Below are 21,681 nucleotides of genomic sequence, written 5' to 3'. Positions count from 1 at the left end.
CACAGGCGTCAGACCTGTGAGGACAGCCCCACCCGGGTGGAGCGGGTCACACCTCAGTATACGGTGTCCGGTCCACCTTGGTGTCCTCAGGGGATCATACTGCCAACCACGCCACCCTTGGTGTTTCGGGACGCAGTGGTCTCCAGCGAACGTCAGGCGCAATGTCGACATTGCGTCAGACATGAACTCTCTGAGGGGGGTTCAAAAGCAGTCAGTTCGGGTAGTTCCTGCCAGTATGTTTCAGGTCCCCGAACTGAGTGCCTCACTTACACCAGAGGCCAGCCTCGAGAGGCTGGTTCCCTTAGTAGATTTTCTGTCAGAATGGAAAAAACTTCCACATATATCTCAGTGGATCCTGCAAAAGGATACAGAATCCAGTTTGGTTCTCGTCCTCCTCGATTCAATGGGGTGTTGCTGAATGAAGCAAGAGGTAAAGGCCCTGTTAGTGAAGGAAGCTATAGAACAGGTGTACTCACCCGACCGAGAGTCGGGTTTTTACAGCCGTTATTTCATTGTTCCAAAGAAGGATGGAGGGTTACGTCCCATTTTAGATCTTCGTCTGTTGAATCGTTCAGTACAGAAACTCAAGTTCAAGATGCTAACACTCAAACAGATCGTGACTCAAATCAGATCCGAGGACTGGTTTGTCACGATAGATCTGAAAGATGCTTACTTCCATGTCTCCATCCTCCCTCAGCACAGGAGGTTCCTGAGGTTTTCTTTCGGGGGCAAAGAATTCCAGTATCGGGTACTTCCTTTCGGTCTAGCTTTAACACCCCGCATGTTCACGAAATGCGTAGATGCAGCTCTGGCCCAGCTCAGGCTGCAGGGCATACGTATTCTGAACTACATAGACGACTGGCTGATTCTAGCGGAGTCAGAACAGTTAGCGGTTCGGCATTGAGATGTCGTCCTCGCTCATATGCAAAGATTGGGGTTAAGGCTCAATGCCAAGAAGAGATCGAGTTGCGATCTCGACAGATGCTTCCCTCACCGGCTGGGGAGCGGTAATGGAAGGCCTCTCGGCTCAGGGTCTGTGGAGGAATCACCATCTCTCTTGGCACATAAATTGCCTGGAGATGATGGCTGTTTTCAATGCATTGAGACATTTCAGAATAAAGGAGCAGACATCCTGTCGAGGCAGGAGCTGAGGCCAGGGGACTGGAGACTCCACCCTGAGGCGGTGGAGCAAATATGGGAATTTTATGGCCAGGCATAAGTGGATCTGTTCGTGTCATTTTTCTGTTAGCTTTTTCGTCCCTCAAAAGAGTCGGAGACCTTCAGGTCCTTTCGGTTTCTCCCACTTGCCTTGAGTTTGCATTGTATTGTGCTGCAGGCATTCTGTCCTCCTCCATTTACCTCTTCGGACCAGGAAAAGCTGAACCTTTTGGTTCATCGGACTTCTCCATGGAGGAAGTCTGATCAATTATTTGTCTGCTTTGGTTCACCAAAAAAAAAGCTAAGCAGACAGTTAGTAAGTGGATAGTTGAGGCTATTTCTCTTGCTTACGAGTCCTCTGACCGGCCGTGCCCTTTGGTGGTCAGCTTATTCCAGTATGGCGGCCTCTAAAGCCTTATTATCTGGGGTTTCTCTTCAAGACGTTTGTGATGCAGCAGGCTGGTCCTCACTGCTCACATTTGTCAGGTTTTATAGCCTGCCCCAGGGTCTATGGTACTCAGTGCTTAGTGGGGTTTTTGACAACAGGCTCACACTCAGGCATTTGAAATGATGGCGTTTTGGGTATTCTCAGGTTACGACCGTAACCATAGTTCCCTGAGAGAGGGAACGAGACTATGCGTCGCCCTGCCATACTTCCTGCATCCCTGTAATCGGCTTGCTTCAGCAAATTTCGAAGCTAATGCCGGCTTGCACCGGATGCGCTTTTATCTCTTCCTGGTCATGACGTCACCCGCCCGTGACGTTCATTCCTTCCATAGGACTAGTTGACATAGATGCTTCAGACGCATTCACGCTGGGGGCATTCCCAAATCGTTATCGACGCATAGCGAGTTCCCTTTCTCAGGGAACTATGGTTACAGTCGTAACCTGAGACGTTTTGTGGGGATGCTATGCCATGTGAATTCCCTCCTGATGATGTCCTATTTAGTAAACAGTAATCGATTCTGGAAAGTCACAAACAGCGAGGATCAGTCTCTCTTCCAATGATTTGTGCTGCAAAAAGACAGTTCAATTTCAGCAGCGAGCGGGCGTGTGTGTGAGGCGAGCACAACCGCGTCAGCCCCCTACAACGGGAACGGCCGCTTTTCGCTACTGTGCTTGACCACACACGACACTTGCTACTGAGCATAGACTGTTTATGCTGCTCCCTGGTAAAAGAATAATGTTTCTGCTGATACCTGTTCAGAAACACCCCCCCCCCCAAGAAAACTGGACTGTGATGGTAACTTGTTTTAACAAGCTATAAAAGGTAATGCCCTGACAGTAGCAAATAGCTTTGGTTTTATATTTGATTTTATAACATTAAAGTTTAAGTTGAGATTTACAAGAAATATTTTATTGTTACTGTGTAAAGGGAATACTGCTGGTAAAAAGCACATTATTTGTGTTTGCAAACCATACGTTATTGCACTTTTGTGAACAGGCCTATAGCAGTTCATTTAAATTAAAAGTGCGCAATACACTACTTTAGAACTCATTATTAACTTTGGGCATAACAATTCAATTAATCGCAAGAAAATCATGCGATTAATTGTGATTAAAAATTTTAATCGTTGCCCAGCACTAATAATTAGGCCTATATTTGTATATTTTTCATAGACCAGTTTTTTTGCGTCATCCAGCAAATTAGTGTATTCGTAAGTGTATGAATGTATCTTCTTCATCTATGTCTAAGGTCTTGTTAGTTTTCCCCCTGTGGACTCTTTTAATCATGTCCAACTGATGAATTTTTTATCTTGGCCATGAAATCTGAGAAAGGTTAGGAGAGGTCAGGACGCTCTTTTCCCCCATGTGACCAGACATTGATGGAGCGCATGAGCTACGTAATGGTTTTTTTTCTTACTCACCACCCTGAAACAAGAACTCAGCGGAGAATCGGGAGACGAGAACATAAAGTGGCAGCTCACAGGGCTTGAGGCTGGTTTAGGAGAGTGCTCTGTTACACCTGGCGGTTTAATACAGTCCGGTTTCATCTGAAGACATGGGCAAATGATCAAACTGCAGGTGAGAACTGGATACTTTTATATCAACAAACCTCCACCAAAATTCATGTGCAGTCATAACGGACAAGAATTTAGGATTTGTTTCTTACTTGTCCTACCTGCCAACTGTAGAAGAAACTGTTCAGGTTTTCAGCTTGAGATCCGTCAGGCAAAGGAAAATCATTCCCTGCCTCATTGTCATTAGTCCCTAACAGACCAGTGGACGTGCCTGTGTAGATAAAAACATGTTTTGTGACATGTCTTTTAAAATAAATAACAAATCCAACTATGGATTTGTTTATCCCTAGTCTTACTGAATGTTACGTTTTCCTACCATGCAACCATCCATCAAGAGCGAAACTGCACACCTCAAGCAACAGGTCACATGAAACTGACGCTCCATTCTGATTGGACACCTGCACAATGTTTGACGCGCTTCTGACAGCCACTCCATAGTCAGTTTGAAACGTGTGCGTTACAGCGTTGTTGCAGCTGGCCTTCACCTAGACCGAGACAAACTTTTACTTTATTTTTTCCAGACACATTGAAAGAAGCCTGTCTGCTGCTGGGTTCATTTTGTTTTCTGACTAGACTGCTGGAACACTCCACTCTCTTAGTTCATGTTTTTGGCACCATCATGAACACATACCTGTCCATTGTGCTGAATGTTGATGGTGTTGTTATTCATTCCTATTAGAAGGAGGTTGTGTGAGTCAGACCTGAGCACCAACGTGAATAACGGGTCAGCGCTGATGTCTTGAGCAAGCAGCAGCGGACAGGAGCTCGGGAGCTCATACAGGTGACCGTCAAATGTCACTACAAACTGATCCGCCACCAGCAGAGCTTGGTCTTATGGAGAGAAACAGAATGAGAAAGACATTTGATTAAGTCCTCCATTAAAGTTGCATCATGAGTATGCTGCGGAAAAACCTCGAGCTAGTCTTACGTATAAATGGGCTGTCCATGATCTTCCTTTTGAGGTGGTAGAGCTCAGCTATGGGTCTAACGGAGACGAGGGTTTGCAGGGGCCTCAGGAGCCACTCCTCCAGAAGGATCTCCACCAGTCCAGCCTCGGACACCCTGGACCAGTGAAGCAGTGGCAGCGGCACTGACGCAATCACTGAGCACTCACTGGAAAAACCAAGAACGCTCTCTTCTTAAATATCTTACTGGAATGTAGAACTTTAAAACTATATGTTTTTATTGCTTGTTGTTGATTTGCAAGCAGCTAGGTTAAAACTGGCCTATAATTAGTTCAGTAACTTTTATTTCACGAACATTTCAATGATTATGTCTCAAAGCTTAGTTAGGATCTGCTTCAAACTGAAATAAAGTCACTGAAATACTGTTGAGACAGTTATATGAAAACTAGACATTAAAAACACGTTCACGGGACGGATGGGCATACTGTAACATAATAAAAAGTATGTCCTTTCTCTGACCCATTTATATAGTTTTATAAAAGGAATTACATAGAGAGCCTTTCTTCATGTAGGCCTCAGACATGTGCAGTACCTGGGGGAGAATTTGTAGACAGAGGCCAGTTGTTTCCTGACTCCAGACAGAGCCATTGCCAACCTGGTCTCCACCCAGTGGTAGGTATGCTGACCTGCCTGATTCACACAAAACACCAACCAGAAATACATATTATAGAGCGTGTTTACAGGCATATTTGCCTACTGATTTTTATCATATTTGGGATAGATGGAACAAGACAAACCTGGATACTAACATTCCTGTAAATGTTTCCAACATCATTGCCCTGGCACCACTTGTTTGTCTTTAAATAATTTTACTATAGACTTTATAGAGTTTCCTCAACATTACTGGATCCAGCCTCTCCCTCTATTCTGCAATACCAAAGTCAGCCTTTCACTTTTATTTCAGCATGTAGATGCTGATCATCATATTTTATGTTTTACTGACTGATAATTAAGTATCCTGAAGTCATCCACGTTTTTGAAACCAGGATGTTTACATTGATACTAGGATACTCCAAACACCTAATCGTACCTGGGATAAAGATGTGTAAATAGACATGCATACACACTTACAAAGTGCTTTAAATAAGCCAAAGAGAAATGACACAAAACTAGAAAAGGCACCAGTGTGTAGCTTTCTCACCACTTCCAGGGCGACGCTGAGTGTGGTGACACTGGCCTGAACCAGCGGCCTCAGCTGAGGATTATCCAACAGCACAGGTAGAACCTCCACCAGCCCGTCAGTCCACAATGAAACAGCCTCCCTCCACAACGCCTCTGGCCTCTGGCCCTTCACATCCTGGTACACACCTGCCAGAGTAGCAAGGGGCCCTGAGGAAGTACAACCCAGTGTCAGGGTTTGTTTTTTCACACTTCATGCATGAAGATGGCTACATAGCAGCAACAGAATTTCTCACACTGACGTTATGAGAAACAAAACAGCAACACAAAGATTCTGTCATCATAAATAATGATGTGAGAGAGAAGAGAGAGATTTTCAGGCTTCAGATAATGAAGTAAAGGAAGGCAGGGTTAGCTTGTGATTTAAAAGTTTCTTCAATAAATTAGATTTCTGCCTGTGAGAAAAGGCAGGGGCTGACTGTACCGCACTTACCCAAAAACTAAAGAGCATGTCTGTAAATTTACCGTTTGCACAGTACACCATTCTGTCATTGTAGCCCATGCGCATGTAGTCTGTACCTTAAACAAAATCCCATCTTGGGACAATATAGGTTAAATGGTTATTTGAACTAAAAGTACCACAATATTTTTTTTAAGATATGACAAATAAAGATGTTGGCCAAACATGACAGCAGCAGAAGATTCTATCTTCTGTCTCTGCTCTCTCATTCTCATCCAGTTTCCACAATTTTCATTAGTTTTGCCATTCAAGGCAGCAGCTGATATGACTGGACTCACTCCTCATTTCCTGTTGTCCCAGCAGGGAGGCGTGCTGCAGCAGGCCAAGAAAGCGAGGCAGGCTGTCTGTCACAATGCGACGCAGGGGGCTGTTCTGCCACAGCGCCAACAAACCCCTGTCTCTGTGCCCCAGCAGAGCCTCCACTCGCTGGGAAACATGAAGGGGCACAAAGCTCAGCTCCTGGAGCAACTCACTGTCTCTGGACTGCAGAGAGAATGTTGTGGAGAGAAGCAGTCGCCACATTAAATACTGCATGTAAACCTTGAAATAAAGCCTGGACTACTACGTGCATTTGTTTATGTGAAGTGTGCTATAGTAGTTTGTGTGTACCTGTCGTTTGAATTCAACAAGGAGATGCGGAAATGTCTTGATTCTCTCCCACAGCTTATTCCGAAATTGAGAGCATAAATATTGAATACGTGCCTGCGAAAACAACAGCATACATTATTTCAAAGTGTATTTTAGTAAAACGTTCTACTACTTTCTGGCTACTGGTGATACCTCGACTGCAGTTAGACTTTCCAAACAGCCATTTGCTCTCAGAATCAGCCTCTGATTGGCAGATCCCACTGACACGCTGCCTAGAGTTTCAGGCTTGCTTCTGCCGTCTCTTTTCTGCACATCCAGCATCAAAGTGTGATTTGTTCCCACACATGCCACTATTGCGATGTCCTCGTTCAGACCTGGACCTGGACATAAACATATGGAATTCTTCATGATGATAGTTTGTAATTTTTGAAAGTTTTGCAGAGATGATTCTGTATTTACCGCTCATTTGACCTGCTGTGATCTGAAGACATCGTCCCTCTGCCATCCCGTTCAGCCAGATCTTCTCCCTGCGGTCCAGTATGGCCTGCACCTGAAGGCCAGACCCCCGGGGCCAAGACAGGGCACTGCCCCCCACCTCCACACTCCAATTTCCCATCCTAGACTGTGAAGTACACACACAGCACAGAAAAAAAAGCATTGTTGTGGTTTTACAGGGGCTTATGTGCCTGACTATTTCTTGGCTGAGAGCAGTAACATCTTGGCATCACCATGAGGTTTCAATGCAACCAGCAGAGCCTCCAGCAAGTAGCCAGGAAATAGTCCAGTACAGAACCTCCTATAAAACCAGAACTTACCGTTTTTAAACTTAATTTTTTGTGCGAGACATAACAGGTTATATATAGATTTTATTAGCTTTGGACCGAGCCAGACTAGGGGTTACTAGAAGTGGGGGACTTGAGTCACATGACTTGACTCGAGTCAGACTTGAGTCACAAATTTGAACACTTGAGACTTGCTTGACTAAAACAGATAAAAGACTTGACTTGACTTGGTTTTCATGACTTGAGACAGATGTCTTTCTCATTTTTTATTAAATACTTGCATTGGCTCATTTCAGCGTTTGAGGCATAATCCTGCACCCATGTGTGCTTTCACATAGCGATCCGGTTCTTCGGGACCAGAGGATTAGAAAATGACCATTACGTGTAATACAATACAGACATTCAAAGATTATGCTGTCGATGACGGTAGGAAGAGAAGAACAGAGATGTACAAAGTCTGCAGCTCAAAAACCAGTGACACTACCACCACAACATCATACTTCAGCTGTCTTTACAGAGCCTATAAAGAAAGGTACGTTATGTGACTGTAGCTTTTCAGCTAACTTACTGGCTGGTCGAATGTTAGCTAGAAAGCCAGCGTTAAGTTTAAGCTAACGTTACACCCAGTTGCAAATTTAGTAGAAACACAGAGCTAAAACAAATGCACTCTATAACACCAGTTCTGTAATAAATCTTAGCTTCAGTAATGTTATAATATTCAGTATTGGTTTAAACTATTTTAGGGAGCTATTGCTTCAACTGTGTGCTCATTTTGTTTGACTGCAGTTTGGTGCTGTTGTAACTTTGTTAACCATACTGAAACATGTTTCTATTACTCTATTTTTCTACACCAGGGGTTTTCAAAGTGTGAGGCAGGCCTCCCTAGGGGGGCTCCAAACAGTTTCAGGGGAGGCTCAGTGAATGGAAGTGAAACAATATAACATTACTTATTGCATTAGTTATCAAAAGGAGATCACATAGAATAGCCTACATGTGTGAGCATTCAGAGATACAGTAGTTTTTGGGAACTGTTTTCCCCCATCAGAGTCAGAAACTAATAAATGCTTTAGGACAGACCTTTTTTAAAACTATTTGGTGTAGTCAGAAGTTATGTCAAACAGCAATATTAGGCTATTTTGGCTCAAATGTTGAGTGTCTATGGGATCAAATAATATAATCATGTTCCCATACGCATCCAGGAATTGAGCGGAACTTACCTAGTAAACTAATGTTGTGTGATGTTGTGTGTGTGTAGTTGTGTAGAGTTCAATACAGTCAGAAGAGAGAACAGAATCGCTTATTACATCTTACAAAATTATCATACAGTTGAATTGCCACCTCTTTTAGACTGTTTGTGCTAAGGCTGTAGCTTAATATTTGACAGTGGTAACGAACCTCTCACCTACATCTTGGCCTTTCCCAAAAGCTCAAACTATTCCTTCAAATTCTTTCACAACGACATGCATAACCCTAACCCTTACCTTAATCTAATTATAACATTAATATTTGAAGTGAGGCTTGATTGCTAAAATGTCTTTATTTTCCGAAAGTGTCCTCACTTTCCAGGTTTAAAACTTAAATTGATCCTCAAAGTAAGCACATACACAGAGTGGCAGCATCACCTGAACTGGTGAACAGTATTATTCACTATTTAATGAAATTCTAATAAAACCAGCAATGTGATATAACTATTGTACCCTATGATATAAAAGTGGCTTGTTTAACTACAGTTACGGTTAATAACTAAGACAAATTACTGTTAATTAATTATCAGATGGTTGTTACAGTCATTTACCTCAGAGAACAGAGACATGTTGGTGCCCTGAGCAGTAGAGGAGTTGGTCAGGGCAAAGGTAAGGCTGCATTGGTGGGGCCGTCCTGTCACCGACAGGCAAGACTGTGTGTAAAACAACTCCTCCCCTGAGTTAACTCTATGGGATCCTGACCACGACAGAGTCTGAGCGACACACAAACAGAAATAAAACAGCCGTTGAAGAAAAGAAATAAGCACAGTGGCATCCTCTAAATCTGAAAACTGTTGAATAAGGAGGTCATTCAAGTTACAAGAAGAAATATATACGGTGTAAAATGGGAGTTCCGTGTTTTTTCAAATGCCTGCCAGATAAAAAAAGGAATAATTTAATATAAGACATAATCCTTTTCCTGAAGAACATAAATTCAGAGATTGTGCACGTTTATCACAAAACACAGTGTGGGAGAGACCCCAAAATATTAATCACTGCATGAGATAGAAAGCAGGATGTGATGCAGATGTGTGGACTCACAGGTTGAGGGGGGCAGAGGCCCAGCAGCACTGTGTGCTCCAAGCGGTCCCTGAGGTTGGTCTGAATTTTAGTCAGCAGTGTGTGTGAAGGACAGGGTGCAGGAGACACTTTGTCCAGGCCAACATTAACCTGAAGGCTGTGCATTCCACGTGGACCCTTCTAGGAACCACACAGAAACATAATGGGAGATTTTTTTTTCAAAACACCAGCCATCTGCCATCACACGAAGAGAGAATAAGTCAAAGAAATAAAAAGTTTTTCCATTCAGTATGGAGCCGAGTACCTGGTACTTCATGCCTTGGCTGATGCTCCTGTTGTCCCATCTTAGCTCTGCATGTTGTGAATATGTGTTTCCATCCTGACCCACTGACACACAACCTTTAACAGAAGACACTACCATCTACATACACACACACACACACACACACACACACACACACACACACACACAGATTGAGTCATGGACAATACAGACTCACCATACACAAGTACAGATGCAGGAGGACTTTTAAACTTGATGAGGCTCCACCAACCTGTTGTGTTGAGAACAGAGCACATGCCTGCCCCCTGCTGGAGCCATTCTTCCAATGTCTGTTCAGGGTGAGGGAGACGTTGACAGGGGCTGCACTGTCCAATGACAGATGGGTCTGCATGCACAAATAAATAAACATACAATAAAACTCCCATAAAAAATCTCTTCCCAAATACATAATTAAGATATAAGAAATATATGAAGTTAAGCAATGATAATTTGTCACTTTCTCTACTTAAATTGCACATTACAGTATGTATAATTACCAGAATTATGAATAATGTAGTTAAACAACATTATGCACCCTGTCCATTACAGTAGACATATGTGTAACATGTTCAAAAATATGAATCCTAACAGCATTAGGTTGTGTTAAGAAGCTGTGATTTGATGATTTATGGAAGAAAGCTTTTAATGTTAGAACTTGTAAAACCTGTAAATCAATTAGAGTTACAGTTGGTGAAAGAACATGAGCTTCAGTTCTGACAAATGTGTCAAATGACAAAAATGGTGAGATAAGGATTCGCAGGGGGGCTTGCCCCACCACCTTTAGTGGCATTGGCACCAGGGCCACCACTTCAGGGGAATGTGAGGTGCCACATTTAGACAAACTGTGCTGTCAGTAAAGGGATGTAAATATTGGAATGGCCTACCATCTGCAACAAGGGCCCTAGACATCCCCAAGACCAACTCAAACAATGGCTGTGATCACTCTTAACTTGACATGCTGCGCAATATATTCTGTCCTTTTCTGCTTGTGTATATTTCTATCTGAATATTGTCATTGTAATGTTCCTGTTTTTGTTACCTGCCTAGGGCTTATGGATGTGAATAAGCATTCTTGCTAAACTCCATGTTTACATCTTGTATTTTCATACTGATGTTCATAAACATGCTCTGTCCCTATCAAATAAACAAGTCTAGTATTTCATTAGTGTAAAATGAACAGGTAAAAGTGTGGCAGCCTACTTGGTGGCTACTGCGTTGTTCCCTCTCTGAGCTGTGTGACACTGTGTGAAGGGACGTCTGGCTGAGCATGGAGGAGAAGGGCTGCTTCAGCTCCAATTTGGTCTCATTCACCTCCTCTGATCGACTCCACAAGCTCAGAGCTCGGACCTTGAGATGAACAAATCCGCAGTTTGTGACCACAGAAAGTGGAACAGAAATCCCAACAGACTCTTGTTTTGTTTGTCAGAGAATTTCCTCTCCATTAAAAGTCATATAGTCAAATACAACACCATGGTTTTCATTAAAATGCTCATTACACATTCACAAATGAATGTGACAGTTTCATATTCAAAGAGACAAAAAAGGATACAAAAACATTTGTTTGAATAAAGCCCTTCACATTTTCAGGGATATGACACACAATCTGACCTGCTCCAGTCGGCCATGCCTTGTCCAGCCCAGTAAAACAGTGTCAAGTCGGTGCTGTAAGGAACGCTCTAGTGTCACCTCAAAACTAGACAAACGGGGAATGCAGTTGATCTGAACTGCAGTCAAGGACAAGAAAAAAATAAATCATACTGCAGGTGGTCACTCATCAATAGCTGCATGCTGTTTTAGCCCTTATGTAGGCATCCTGTTATATGGAAAAGGACAAACACTGTCCCTGTGATGGTTGTGAACAGTTTACCCTTCAGGGTCTGGTTCCCCATCTCCAGTGCTGGAGGTGTGGAGTAGAGACCAGACAAGCTGAACTCCTGATTGCCCCACACAGCTCTATGTTGGACCTGGTAGCTCCAGTGCCTGGCCTCATACATCGTCCTCACTGTGACAGTCCTGGGGAGCGGCTTCAACTACAGAAGAAAGACAATCACTGAAACATTTGGGATGTGGGTCGAACTTGATGTTCGGGGTGTGTAAAGATATAAATAACTATTAAATATTGATGTATTAAAAAAGGTATCATTGTGTGTGATACCAGGTTTACAGTGCAGTATTGCCAATGAAAATATCCAATGTGACCATTGCCTACAAGGAAATAAAATCTAAAATGTAAATACTATATAGCATATTTATACTATATTCAGTTAAGAGATATTTTAGCACAGAAATACCTGTGGGTATGAGTGTTTGAGCTCTAGAGTCTGTCTGTATCCACTCTCTATAACTGACAGTCCCCCCAGAGCCCACAGCCTCCTCCTGCCGGATAACACCTCCACTAGACTGGCCACGCTAGACTGAGACTGGTTGAGCTGAAGAGCCAATAAAACTCATAAATTACTAGAACAAAAGCATAAAAAAGAAAATCATAACAACGGTATAAGAACTGTAATTCCAGGAGGAATTAGGACTGACACTAAATCACACCTGATGCACAGATTTAGCTTCATTCTTGTTTAAATATTGTTGATATGTTTAAATAATTTGATCAGAGTGGCCTTGAGAATAAGAACCCACCTGGGAGCGGACATTGAGCTGAGAAGGCAGGTAAACCAACATCCTGGGAATATTCTGGACCACCTTCACCATCAGGTCCTTGCTGGACAAAAGAACATCTGTCACTTAAAGTGTGTGTGTGTGTGTGTGTGTGTGTGTGTGTGTGTGTGTGCAAGTGTTTGATGGACAGAAAATATGGTTTGTATTTAGTATTAGTTTAATTTCAAGTTGTGGTTATAAACAACAAGGCAGGTGTGACTGAAGTGGTTTCCATATGTGTGTGTTCAGAGTACCTATGAGGCAGATGGTGTCCCTGGATGATGAGCGCCAGCGAGGAGCTGAGTTCAGGGTTCACAGCTATGGAGCATCTCAGCTGGGACTCAGTAAGTCTTCCCCAGGCCTCCACCTGCATTAGCAGTCACAGAGATGCTTAGCATGAAGGAGAAAGGTTATGGGAATTTTGAGTGTATGTTATCCTCACCTGTAAGGCAGGGCTAGTCTGTCCCTGTATGGTGTTTTTTAGTGTGACTCTGGCCTCCTTGGACCCTCCATGTGCCCCCCAGCCTCCTATGTCCCCCATCACTTGGACTCTCCAGTCGTGACAGTGAATGTCCACTGAGGCGCTCCGCAGAGGACCTGCAGATAGGATCGGAGTGCTGAAACGTTAAAGCCAATGTACTTAAAACAGCCCCACATCATGAGAATGAGCATGTTTTGTTTTTGCAAGAGAAAACTGAGAGCTGTCTGTTTAAAAATGTAATATCCATGACATTCACTCATGGAGGCGGCACATTAGTTCAGTGGTTAGCACTGAAGGCCGCGGGTTCAAACCCCGGTTTCCCCGGCCTTTCTGTGTGGAGTTTGCATGTTCTCCATGTCTGCGTAGGTTCTCTCTGGGTGCTCCGGCTTCCTCCCACTGTCCAAAGACTTACGGACTAGGTTAATTGGTGACCCTAAATTGTCCATAGGTGTGAGTGGTTGCTTGTCTATGTGTGGCCCTGCGATGGACTGGCAACCTATCCAGGGTGTACCCTGCCTTGTGCCCGATGTCCGCTGGGATTGGCTCCAGCCTGTACGCAGGATAAGTGGTTGACGATGGATGGATTTACTCATGGAAATTAAGCTTTAAAAACACTTTCACCGAAATGAAAAGTATTTTTAATTCAAATGGTGACATCTGCTGGTCATCCTTTGATACTGCGCTTAAATGGTAGGATTCAAGCAAAACCTCACAATGAAATAGAATGGGAAAATAAAATGTACATAGCTTGTTGCATGAAATAAACTAATTATGATAATGTTGGTTATGGGTTCTTTACCTTCAAAAAGTGCTGAGAAAAAACCGCAGAAATGTTTAGACATCCCAAATGTTCAGAAAACAATATCAAAACGGAGCTATAGCGCACATATTAAATCCAGCTGTTAATAAAATCTGACCTTTAAACTGAGCAGACAGGGTAGTGACATGTCTGGGCTGCGTCCCTGTTTGATTAGAAGCTGGTGGAGAGTGGGAGAGCAGCAAGGCCAGACGCCCATCAGCCACACTGACATTCAAGCCAGAGGCGAGCAGCTTGTGTCGGTCCACAGTGAGCTGAACCCTGGACTGAAGATGAGAAAATACTCCTTGGATGGAACACAGGCCCTTGGAGAAGAAAATTATGAAGTGTTTAAGTGTTTGGTAAAATAAATAGCAGTACAATAAACCAATGTCGTGCAACAAAACAAACAAAAAATTTAACACTTATTTCTTACCTCTATATTAAGTGGAAGTCCTCTGTCCTGTAGCCATGACCAGCTGTGCCACATGGTTGCTCTTATCTCTTTTGTCATTGTGAGACATTTCATCTTAAGTCTCATTCCCGCCTGCTGACCTCCAATCTGTGACTGTAAGGTCAAGGCCTTACCCTCAGCAGAGCCAATCTCTACCTGCCCACACATTCACTGTGTTATTAATCATCTGAGAGATTGTACCCCTTCATTAACTGAGCTGTTTCAAATCAATCAACTGTCAGTTCTTGATTTGTTAAATCTATTTGAGTTTCTAACCTGGATGCTGTTGTTTGCAGGGACTCCCAGTTTTTTCAGATAGTTGACTGTGTGTCTAAAATGACTCTTCATTTTGACTGATTCAGACATCTTTGACACTGCCATCTCTTGAGTTATCTGTAAAAAAAACCATTCATAATATCAACAGCAGTAACTGCTCTATAGAAGATATAAACAAAACATGGACATTTCGAAAAGTTTTTCCTCTTAAGAACACAAGCACCACAGAGACAAATAGATTTATTCTTTATACTTCTATCTTAGTGCTAATTCTGCCTCCTACCTTTTGATTTCCTGCACTGCTGTGTAACAGGTAATAGTATGAGCCATTTCTATGACTCCCAGAATTCATTGTTACTGCAGCATTAGCAGGAAGACCCAGCTTCTTCAACAAAGGCACAGAGTGGTTTAGACTAAGCATTGCTTCATTTTTATCCTGAAAAAACAACAGCACTGAATTATCATACATGGCGTCACATCCATAGACAAATTAAGGCTCATCATCAGTGTAACAAATGTAAAATCAACAAATGTTTTCATGTATTTCCACACCGTAGTTTTCTTAAGAGCAACTGACGCCTGTAACTCGGTATCATCTATTGCAATGGAGACCTGGGATTCGGCAAGAGTTGGGGACACAACCAACAATCCGGAGGACTGCATTCTGTCTGGACTACCCCACTCCTACAAACATGATTAGAAAGTGACATAGTGAAATTATTAGAGATTTCATGAATAATTAATAATTAATTATCAGTTGCACATCTACTCTACCTGAATCACTGTGCAGTTATTGTGATACACCAGCGTGCCTTGCAGGCCTGGCTGTGACATCACAACTCCGCTGGCTCTGACAGTACACTCCTCCATCTGAACGAGGGCTTCGGTGTCATATTGATGTTTTCCGGCCCTACCGGTTACTCTCAGTCTGCTGTGCTGCGGTACATTTTTGAAGGCAGGAAGGTTGTGAGTGAGGTCACCCTCCACATTCAGATCTGGCCAGGCCCTTGCATTCAGCCACAAGAAACCCCGATTGCCCTCCAGACTGACGTCCACCGTGGCTGTCCAGATACCCTGAGGGTCCCACCACACTGAACCATTCAAATTAGCCTAGAGTGGACAGAAAGTCATTATTTTGACTGGTAGTGGTAGCATATAAAACAAAAAAACACATCTTCTTCCACAAACACTGAACAGCTGAAATGTTGATTTTTAAAAAGGAATACTGATAAGAATGAATATCAGAATGTAATATTTGAGATGGGTGAGATACTCTAAATCAGGGGGATGGTTATTTTATATATGGTTTTGGGTGATCCACAAACTGAACATAGATGTATTTTTGACTTTAGATACACACACAAAAAACACAGGCATAGTCCACACATGACCTACACCTAATGCAGATGACATGTGATACCACCCAATGCACGCAGGAGAAGGCAACAAACAGCTGCAATATTACATAGTATTGACCTGCAATGCTTCTACAAGAGCAATATATATGTTGTTGTTGTTATTCTAGTATAAGTATGCTAAAATAATACATCAAAAGCAGAGTACAACCATTCAATGTGCAAACTACAACTGGCAGAAATGCATGTTGGTATCAGAACTGCACCTCATATATGTCTGTTATAAAGTGTGATAGCAGATGAGATAAAATAGTTCCTAGCTGGTACCGAAGACTAAGTGGGGCTCTTTGCTCTTTGTTTGCTACTGTCGACAGGCTAACCACCTCCTGTGTCTGTAGGCTCTGAACTTCTATCTACCAGGGCCTGCAATGAATTTGCCTCCTTCTTCACAGACACGATTCAAACAATTAGACAAGCAATCAGTGCCTCCATATCAGGCACAGGATATGTCTTGTCCCTGTGTCCATTTAAAAACAATTCATATAGCATGAGACAATTTGATTCTATCAACCATAAAAACATAATACAACATCTGAAATCCTTTTCATGTTGCCTTGATATTCTGCCAACAGGTTTTTTCAAAAATGTGTCTAAATGCATGGCCTCAGATCTACTACATGTCTCTCCTCTCAGGTTTTTTCCCACAGGCCCTGAAAACTGCAGTCATTAAGCCACTCTTAAAAAAGAGCAATCTAGACAGGTCACTAATGAGCAATTATAGGCCAATATCAAATCTCCTGTTTTTAAGTAAAATCATTGAAAAGGCTGTTTTTCAACAGCTCAGTGCTTTCTTGGCATTAAATAACTGTTTTGATGTCTTCCAATCAGGATTTCGACCACACCACAGCACTGAGATGGCTCTTGTTAAGGTCTTCAGTGACATCCATTTAAACACTGACAGTGGCAGAATTTCAGTCTTAGTATTATTGGATCCTAGTGCTGCATTCGACACGGTCGACCACAACATATTACTAGACAGACTTGAAAACTGGGTTGGACTTTCTGGCACAGTACTAAACTGGTTTGAATCCTACTGAAAGGACAGCGACTACTTTGTGTCTATAGGTAATTACACATCTGAGCAAAAATGACATGTGGAGTTCCCCAAGGCTCCATTCTGGGGCATCTTTTGTTTAACATTTACATGACTCCACTGGCTCAGATTATGAAAAACAACAAAATATGTCACCATAATTATGCAGCTGACACACAGATTTACATAACCATATCTCCAGGGGACTATGATCCCATACAAGTGCTGAGTAACTGTATTGAGCAGGTCAACTGTTGGATGTGCCAGAAGTTTCTTCAATTAAACAAAGATAAAACTGAAGTTATTGTTTTTGGAGCCAGGGAGGAAAGATTGAAAGTCAGTGCTCGACTTCAATCTGTAATGTTAAGAACCACAAATCAAGCCAGAAATCTTGGTGTAGTCATGATCTCAGACCTGAATTTGAGGAGCCACATTAAGACAATTACAAAGTCAGCCTACTATCACCTGAAGAATATATCAAGGATTAAAGGACTTATGTCTCAACAAGACCTGGAAAAACTTATCCATGTATTTATCTTCAGCCGACTCGACTATTGAAAATCTAATGGACCTTTTCATTTGGATTTCTTCTTACGGGTAAATCACTTAGTTCAATTGAAGGTCCCAGTACGTGGTCTTAATAATGTTAACAATTAAACCTGTGGTTTTCCTGACACGTCTAAATGTCTGCAAGGAAAAAGGTCTATTGTAGCGCCTTCCTTAGGCAATCAATAATGTCTGGTCATGGACATACCGGCAGATACACAGTTCAATACAAATTCTAATTATGTCAAAAATTTACTAATCATCCAAAGAAACCTACAGTACCTGTAACACTGGGCACTTTGACTCCAGAGCCCAGAGCCATTGTGTCCTTCCTTTGGGCCCTGTGACTCTATTGGCTCTAATGGAACATGTCCCAGCTTTAATTAACAAGGCCCCAGCCTGCTCAGGGCCTCTAGGAGCAGTGGCCTCTATGGTGATCATCTGGGGCACGCCTTGGGTCCTCAGCTCAAGGATGGAGTGTGTCAGGGTCCCAGAGATATGTAGAGGCCTGCAGGACTGACTCAGCTCTACGGAGAGGTCCTGGTTATCTGCCCTCAGAGAGGAGGTCATAGTAAAGTGGCAGGGGACGACTGACAGAAGGCCCTGAACAGCCACGGACACTGGGAGGACTGTTCCCTGTGGCACAGACATACATGGAGCATGTTAATCAGATGGCCTATTTGTAATAAAAAAATTCACACCATAGATTTCCGAATGTTTATGCTTCCAACTGGTGGAAGGAAAGTTTACTCCGTGTCTCTCTCCATAGTGGCAGCAAGTCAAATGGGGGCTGATGAGAATCTAGTCTAGCAGCTGTATCATCTTTTGTGTTGTTCTGCTCAGCTGCTATGATAAATGAGCTGTAGCTTGAACTTGTAATGGGCTGGAAACTGTATTTCAAAGGAGCCTGTCTTAACATGGACAGGGGTGAATCGTGTAGGAAATCCCAGTTCTTCTATCCGAACAAAGAAATGACAACCTAGAGGTAACCGTAATATTTAGAACTTAAACATATTAGTTTATCCAAGTTTCTACTCACACTACAACACAGAACTGATTGATGTTCTTACCTGTAGAGCAGGACAGTAGTTTGTCACATTTAAAGCGTAGGAAGACTGTTCTTTTTCTGCCTGTGAAGCCTTGGTTTTCCCCAAATTACTCCTGAAATAGCAACGCCCCATCTCCAGGCCAAACTCCACACCAGGCAGATGTGCAGTTAAAACATTCAGGATTAATGCCCCATGGGTAGGAAATCCAAGCATCTCTATTGCATCTACAGAGTGTTGTACAGATGCTTTCAGGCTAAGGTGGGGGTGACAAGTTAAGTGCAGACCAAGGCTGCCTTTCTGTACCCCCTCAACCTGGAGAACGGTACTGAGATTTGAGGAGCAGCCAGAGTGAGTGATGGAGATGTTGGCTGAAGTATGTGAAGGCATGAGAGTCTATAGAGGAAAAATTAAAAAAGAAAGGTTAGAGCTGGGACTATTCTTCACTCCTTCCAAACAAATTAGATACAAGAACTCACTATATAAACTTGTGTTCTCAAAAAACAAGCTGACACATGATAAGTGCTGCAGGAATATCACATATTAACATTAATTAATAATCAATATATCTATCCAAAAGAAATAAACTGAAATACACTAAGATGGGCCTGGCAGACTAAAAAGCAGATTTATCTAGCTATCTATCTTGCTTTATGGAATCAAGGTAATTTGCTCTACAGCACAACACATGTGGACAGTTAATACAATTATGGAATAAGGATATCAAAAATAGAAAAATAAAAATAGAAGAATAATTTGACAGGAAGCAACTTGGTCTATAGAAATCTTGCCTAACTCTTAGTCTAGTCTACAGACATTTTAGAGGCTCTGTGAGGCAATACATAAAAGCTAAATGCTAAAGACAACATGCTCACAGTGACACTGCTAACATTACTATTCTCTCCATCTTTGTTTAGTGTGTTAGCATGCTAACATTAGGTAATTAGCACAAAATACAATTGAAGCTGATGACAATGTCATTAATTCAGAATTAGATATCATCATAAACCAAAGTCGTGGACCATTTGAAATTTTGACGTGATGAAAGTGCAAGATTAAAAGTTCAGGGCTCATCAAAAATATTCTAAATTAGGAGGGTAACGTTCATTTAAACCATGGTCTTGTTGATACTTTTCATGCAGTATTGTTGTCATCAATGCAACTTGTATTGTAATGGAAAGACAAGAGTCATCTCCAAGGTGAAGATGTTTCTTTTGCTTTCCTTCTGCTGGAAAACAAGTTTCCTGAAACATTTTCTTGTTTCCTCTCTAACCTTCAGAAAGACACATTGCTGATGGACAAGAAAATTCCAGCTAGTCCTCCTGTCCTCTCCTCCCCTGTGTTGATTTGCCAGGAGAAGCATGGAGCACACATCACTTTCCACCTCCAATTCAGCTTGACTAGTCGAGGTCGACATGCTAACAGTGAGCTCCCCTGGTACACCAGTAATAGCTGTGTTTTGCTGAATCGTGACTCTCAAGGAGGTGGAAGGCTCCTGGGTAGCAGCCATGTTGATCTGAGCAGTGCAGGTGTTGAAAGAGACTCGAACACTTCCAGAAAGGGAGGTATCACTGAGCTGACCTGACCCTTGGAGTTCTACTCTGTTTGGGATGATGGGGGCAAGAGAGGCCCAGTGATGCTGGATGGTCCAGCCAATGTCAGCCTTTTGGTCCTTTAGCAGTACAGACAGGAGGCACTGAAAGGAGTCATGCTCATTTTCTAAACCCACAAAACCTCTGAGTCCATATTTCCCTGCTTTCCCATGTACTGTTAACAAGGTTTTATGTGGTACATCCCCCTCAACTCTCTTAACCTTCACCCACACCAGCCTCCCCACCCCTTTACACCGGACAGACACCAACAGACTTGAGGTGATGGAGTCCCATGCCACACTGACATCGGCCCAGATGTGACACCAGCTTTCCACCCTCATCCGACCCGTCAGCTCTGCCTGGCGTATAACACTGCCGGTCCCAAACTCAAGCAGCCCGTGCCAGCCATATAGCCCAGGCCTCTCCAACCTCAGTCCCACATTCAAGTCCATTTTCCAAGGGCCAACATACAACCCTATCCCCAGTGCCCACCTCTGAGGCCCAGGCCGGAGCAAGAGCCTGAAACTAGATTTTGTGGGCACACCCAGATAAGTCAGCAGTAGCATAGAGGAATGAGTGAGGTTAGCTCGGAGCTCCTTCTGGCCATTAGAACTGTAGCAGCCTTTAGCTTGAGCGCTGAGGATAAAATGTGCGAGTGAAAGGCCATAGCAGAGCCTGCTGTGTGGTCTATAGGAGTGAAAGACTCGTACCTCCACAGGGTGACCTGCCACATTTCCATAGCACTGGGCTGAGAGCCGGTCTGCGGTGGCGTCCCCTGTGCAGTTCATCTGTGAAAACAAAAACCCCCTGTTGGCAAAGTTTGTTTTTCAAAGAAGAAACTGAAGGAGGAGATGGAAGAAGTTCTGAGCAATTACTGTACTTTAAGCAGCCACATAAAAGTTAGCGTTACACCAACATGATAATCTGAGCCTTAATTATGAAACAACACATATAATGTTGAAACTGTTAGGTGCTTCATTTGATATAACTGGGCTATGGAGGACTGAAAATCCTTAAATTAAAAATAAATAAATCAGACATTGGGGTGCATGGATCTACTTAACATGCCTTACTCCCACGCATGCACCAGTGGCCACTGGCCAGTGCCAATGAGACAGGCAGAACCTAATTTGCATAATAAAGCAGAAATACATAAAGAAAGGTAAAAATAAATAAATATGTTTGGAGAAATAAAAAGGAGGGGAAACACATACAGTGGGGGAAATAAGTATTTGACCCCTTGCTGATTTTGCAGGTTTGCCCACTTACAAAGAATGCAACAATCTACAATTTTAATCATATGTACATTCTAACAGTGAAAGACAGAATCCCAAAGAAAATTCCAGAAAATCACATCATATGAATTTATTAAAATTGATAACCATCTGATGAGGAAAAACAAGTATTTGACCCCCTGGACAAACAGCAAGTATTCTGGCTCCTACAAGCCAGTTAGTCTTTCTTTAAGACACAGCCCCAATCCCAACCAATTATCTACATCAAATACACCTGCCTCACCTCGTTACCTGTATAAAAGACACCTGTCAACACCCAAACAACCAGCATCCAACATCACCACCATGGGCAAGACCAAAGAGCTTTCTACGGACATCAGGGACAAGATTGTTGATCTGCACAAGGCTGGGATGGG

The 21,681-nt window shown here is 42.8% G+C and overlaps 1 protein-coding gene across 8 annotated transcripts in view; it reads right to left on the bottom strand.

Annotated features, from left to right (window-relative positions):
• The window catches only part of LOC123972095, a 44,895-nt gene that overhangs the window by 3,785 nt on the left and 19,429 nt on the right, over positions 1 to 21,681 (bottom strand). For 6 of the 8 annotated variants that reach the window (XM_046051332.1, XM_046051331.1, XM_046051327.1 and 3 more), the window contains 31 exons: positions 20,741 to 20,818; positions 18,463 to 18,834; positions 17,675 to 18,028; positions 15,173 to 15,508; positions 14,951 to 15,082; positions 14,682 to 14,834; positions 14,399 to 14,515; positions 14,105 to 14,278; positions 13,790 to 13,994; positions 12,834 to 12,988; positions 12,646 to 12,758; positions 12,374 to 12,455; positions 12,031 to 12,168; positions 11,607 to 11,769; positions 11,348 to 11,463; positions 10,940 to 11,086; positions 9,972 to 10,085; positions 9,722 to 9,838; positions 9,439 to 9,597; positions 8,949 to 9,110; positions 6,831 to 6,993; positions 6,564 to 6,751; positions 6,393 to 6,485; positions 6,062 to 6,266; positions 5,286 to 5,473; positions 4,677 to 4,774; positions 4,108 to 4,292; positions 3,811 to 4,010; positions 3,496 to 3,664; positions 3,272 to 3,390; positions 3,027 to 3,152 (listed from right to left, as the gene is read on the bottom strand). In XM_046051332.1, the coding sequence (XP_045907288.1) occupies positions 3,027 to 3,152; positions 3,272 to 3,390; positions 3,496 to 3,664; positions 3,811 to 4,010; positions 4,108 to 4,292; positions 4,677 to 4,774; positions 5,286 to 5,473; positions 6,062 to 6,266; positions 6,393 to 6,485; positions 6,564 to 6,751; positions 6,831 to 6,993; positions 8,949 to 9,110; positions 9,439 to 9,597; positions 9,722 to 9,838; positions 9,972 to 10,085; positions 10,940 to 11,086; positions 11,348 to 11,463; positions 11,607 to 11,769; positions 12,031 to 12,168; positions 12,374 to 12,455; positions 12,646 to 12,758; positions 12,834 to 12,988; positions 13,790 to 13,994; positions 14,105 to 14,278; positions 14,399 to 14,515; positions 14,682 to 14,834; positions 14,951 to 15,082; positions 15,173 to 15,508; positions 17,675 to 18,028; positions 18,463 to 18,834; positions 20,741 to 20,818 (5,121 nt within the window). The remainder of the gene's footprint in view (positions 1 to 3,026; positions 3,153 to 3,271; positions 3,391 to 3,495; positions 3,665 to 3,810; positions 4,011 to 4,107; positions 4,293 to 4,676; positions 4,775 to 5,285; positions 5,474 to 6,061; positions 6,267 to 6,392; positions 6,486 to 6,563; positions 6,752 to 6,830; positions 6,994 to 8,948; positions 9,111 to 9,438; positions 9,598 to 9,721; positions 9,839 to 9,971; positions 10,086 to 10,939; positions 11,087 to 11,347; positions 11,464 to 11,606; positions 11,770 to 12,030; positions 12,169 to 12,373; positions 12,456 to 12,645; positions 12,759 to 12,833; positions 12,989 to 13,789; positions 13,995 to 14,104; positions 14,279 to 14,398; positions 14,516 to 14,681; positions 14,835 to 14,950; positions 15,083 to 15,172; positions 15,509 to 17,674; positions 18,029 to 18,462; positions 18,835 to 20,740; positions 20,819 to 21,681) is intronic. The other 2 variants (XM_046051329.1, XM_046051330.1) reach the window with 2 other exon arrangements.

This window comes from Micropterus dolomieu, linkage group LG06, assembly GCF_021292245.1.
Source record: "Micropterus dolomieu isolate WLL.071019.BEF.003 ecotype Adirondacks linkage group LG06, ASM2129224v1, whole genome shotgun sequence".
Taxonomy (NCBI): domain Eukaryota; kingdom Metazoa; phylum Chordata; class Actinopteri; order Centrarchiformes; family Centrarchidae; genus Micropterus; species Micropterus dolomieu.
Note: the sequence above shows the minus strand (reverse complement) of the source record. Positions and strands in the feature narration are given on the sequence as shown.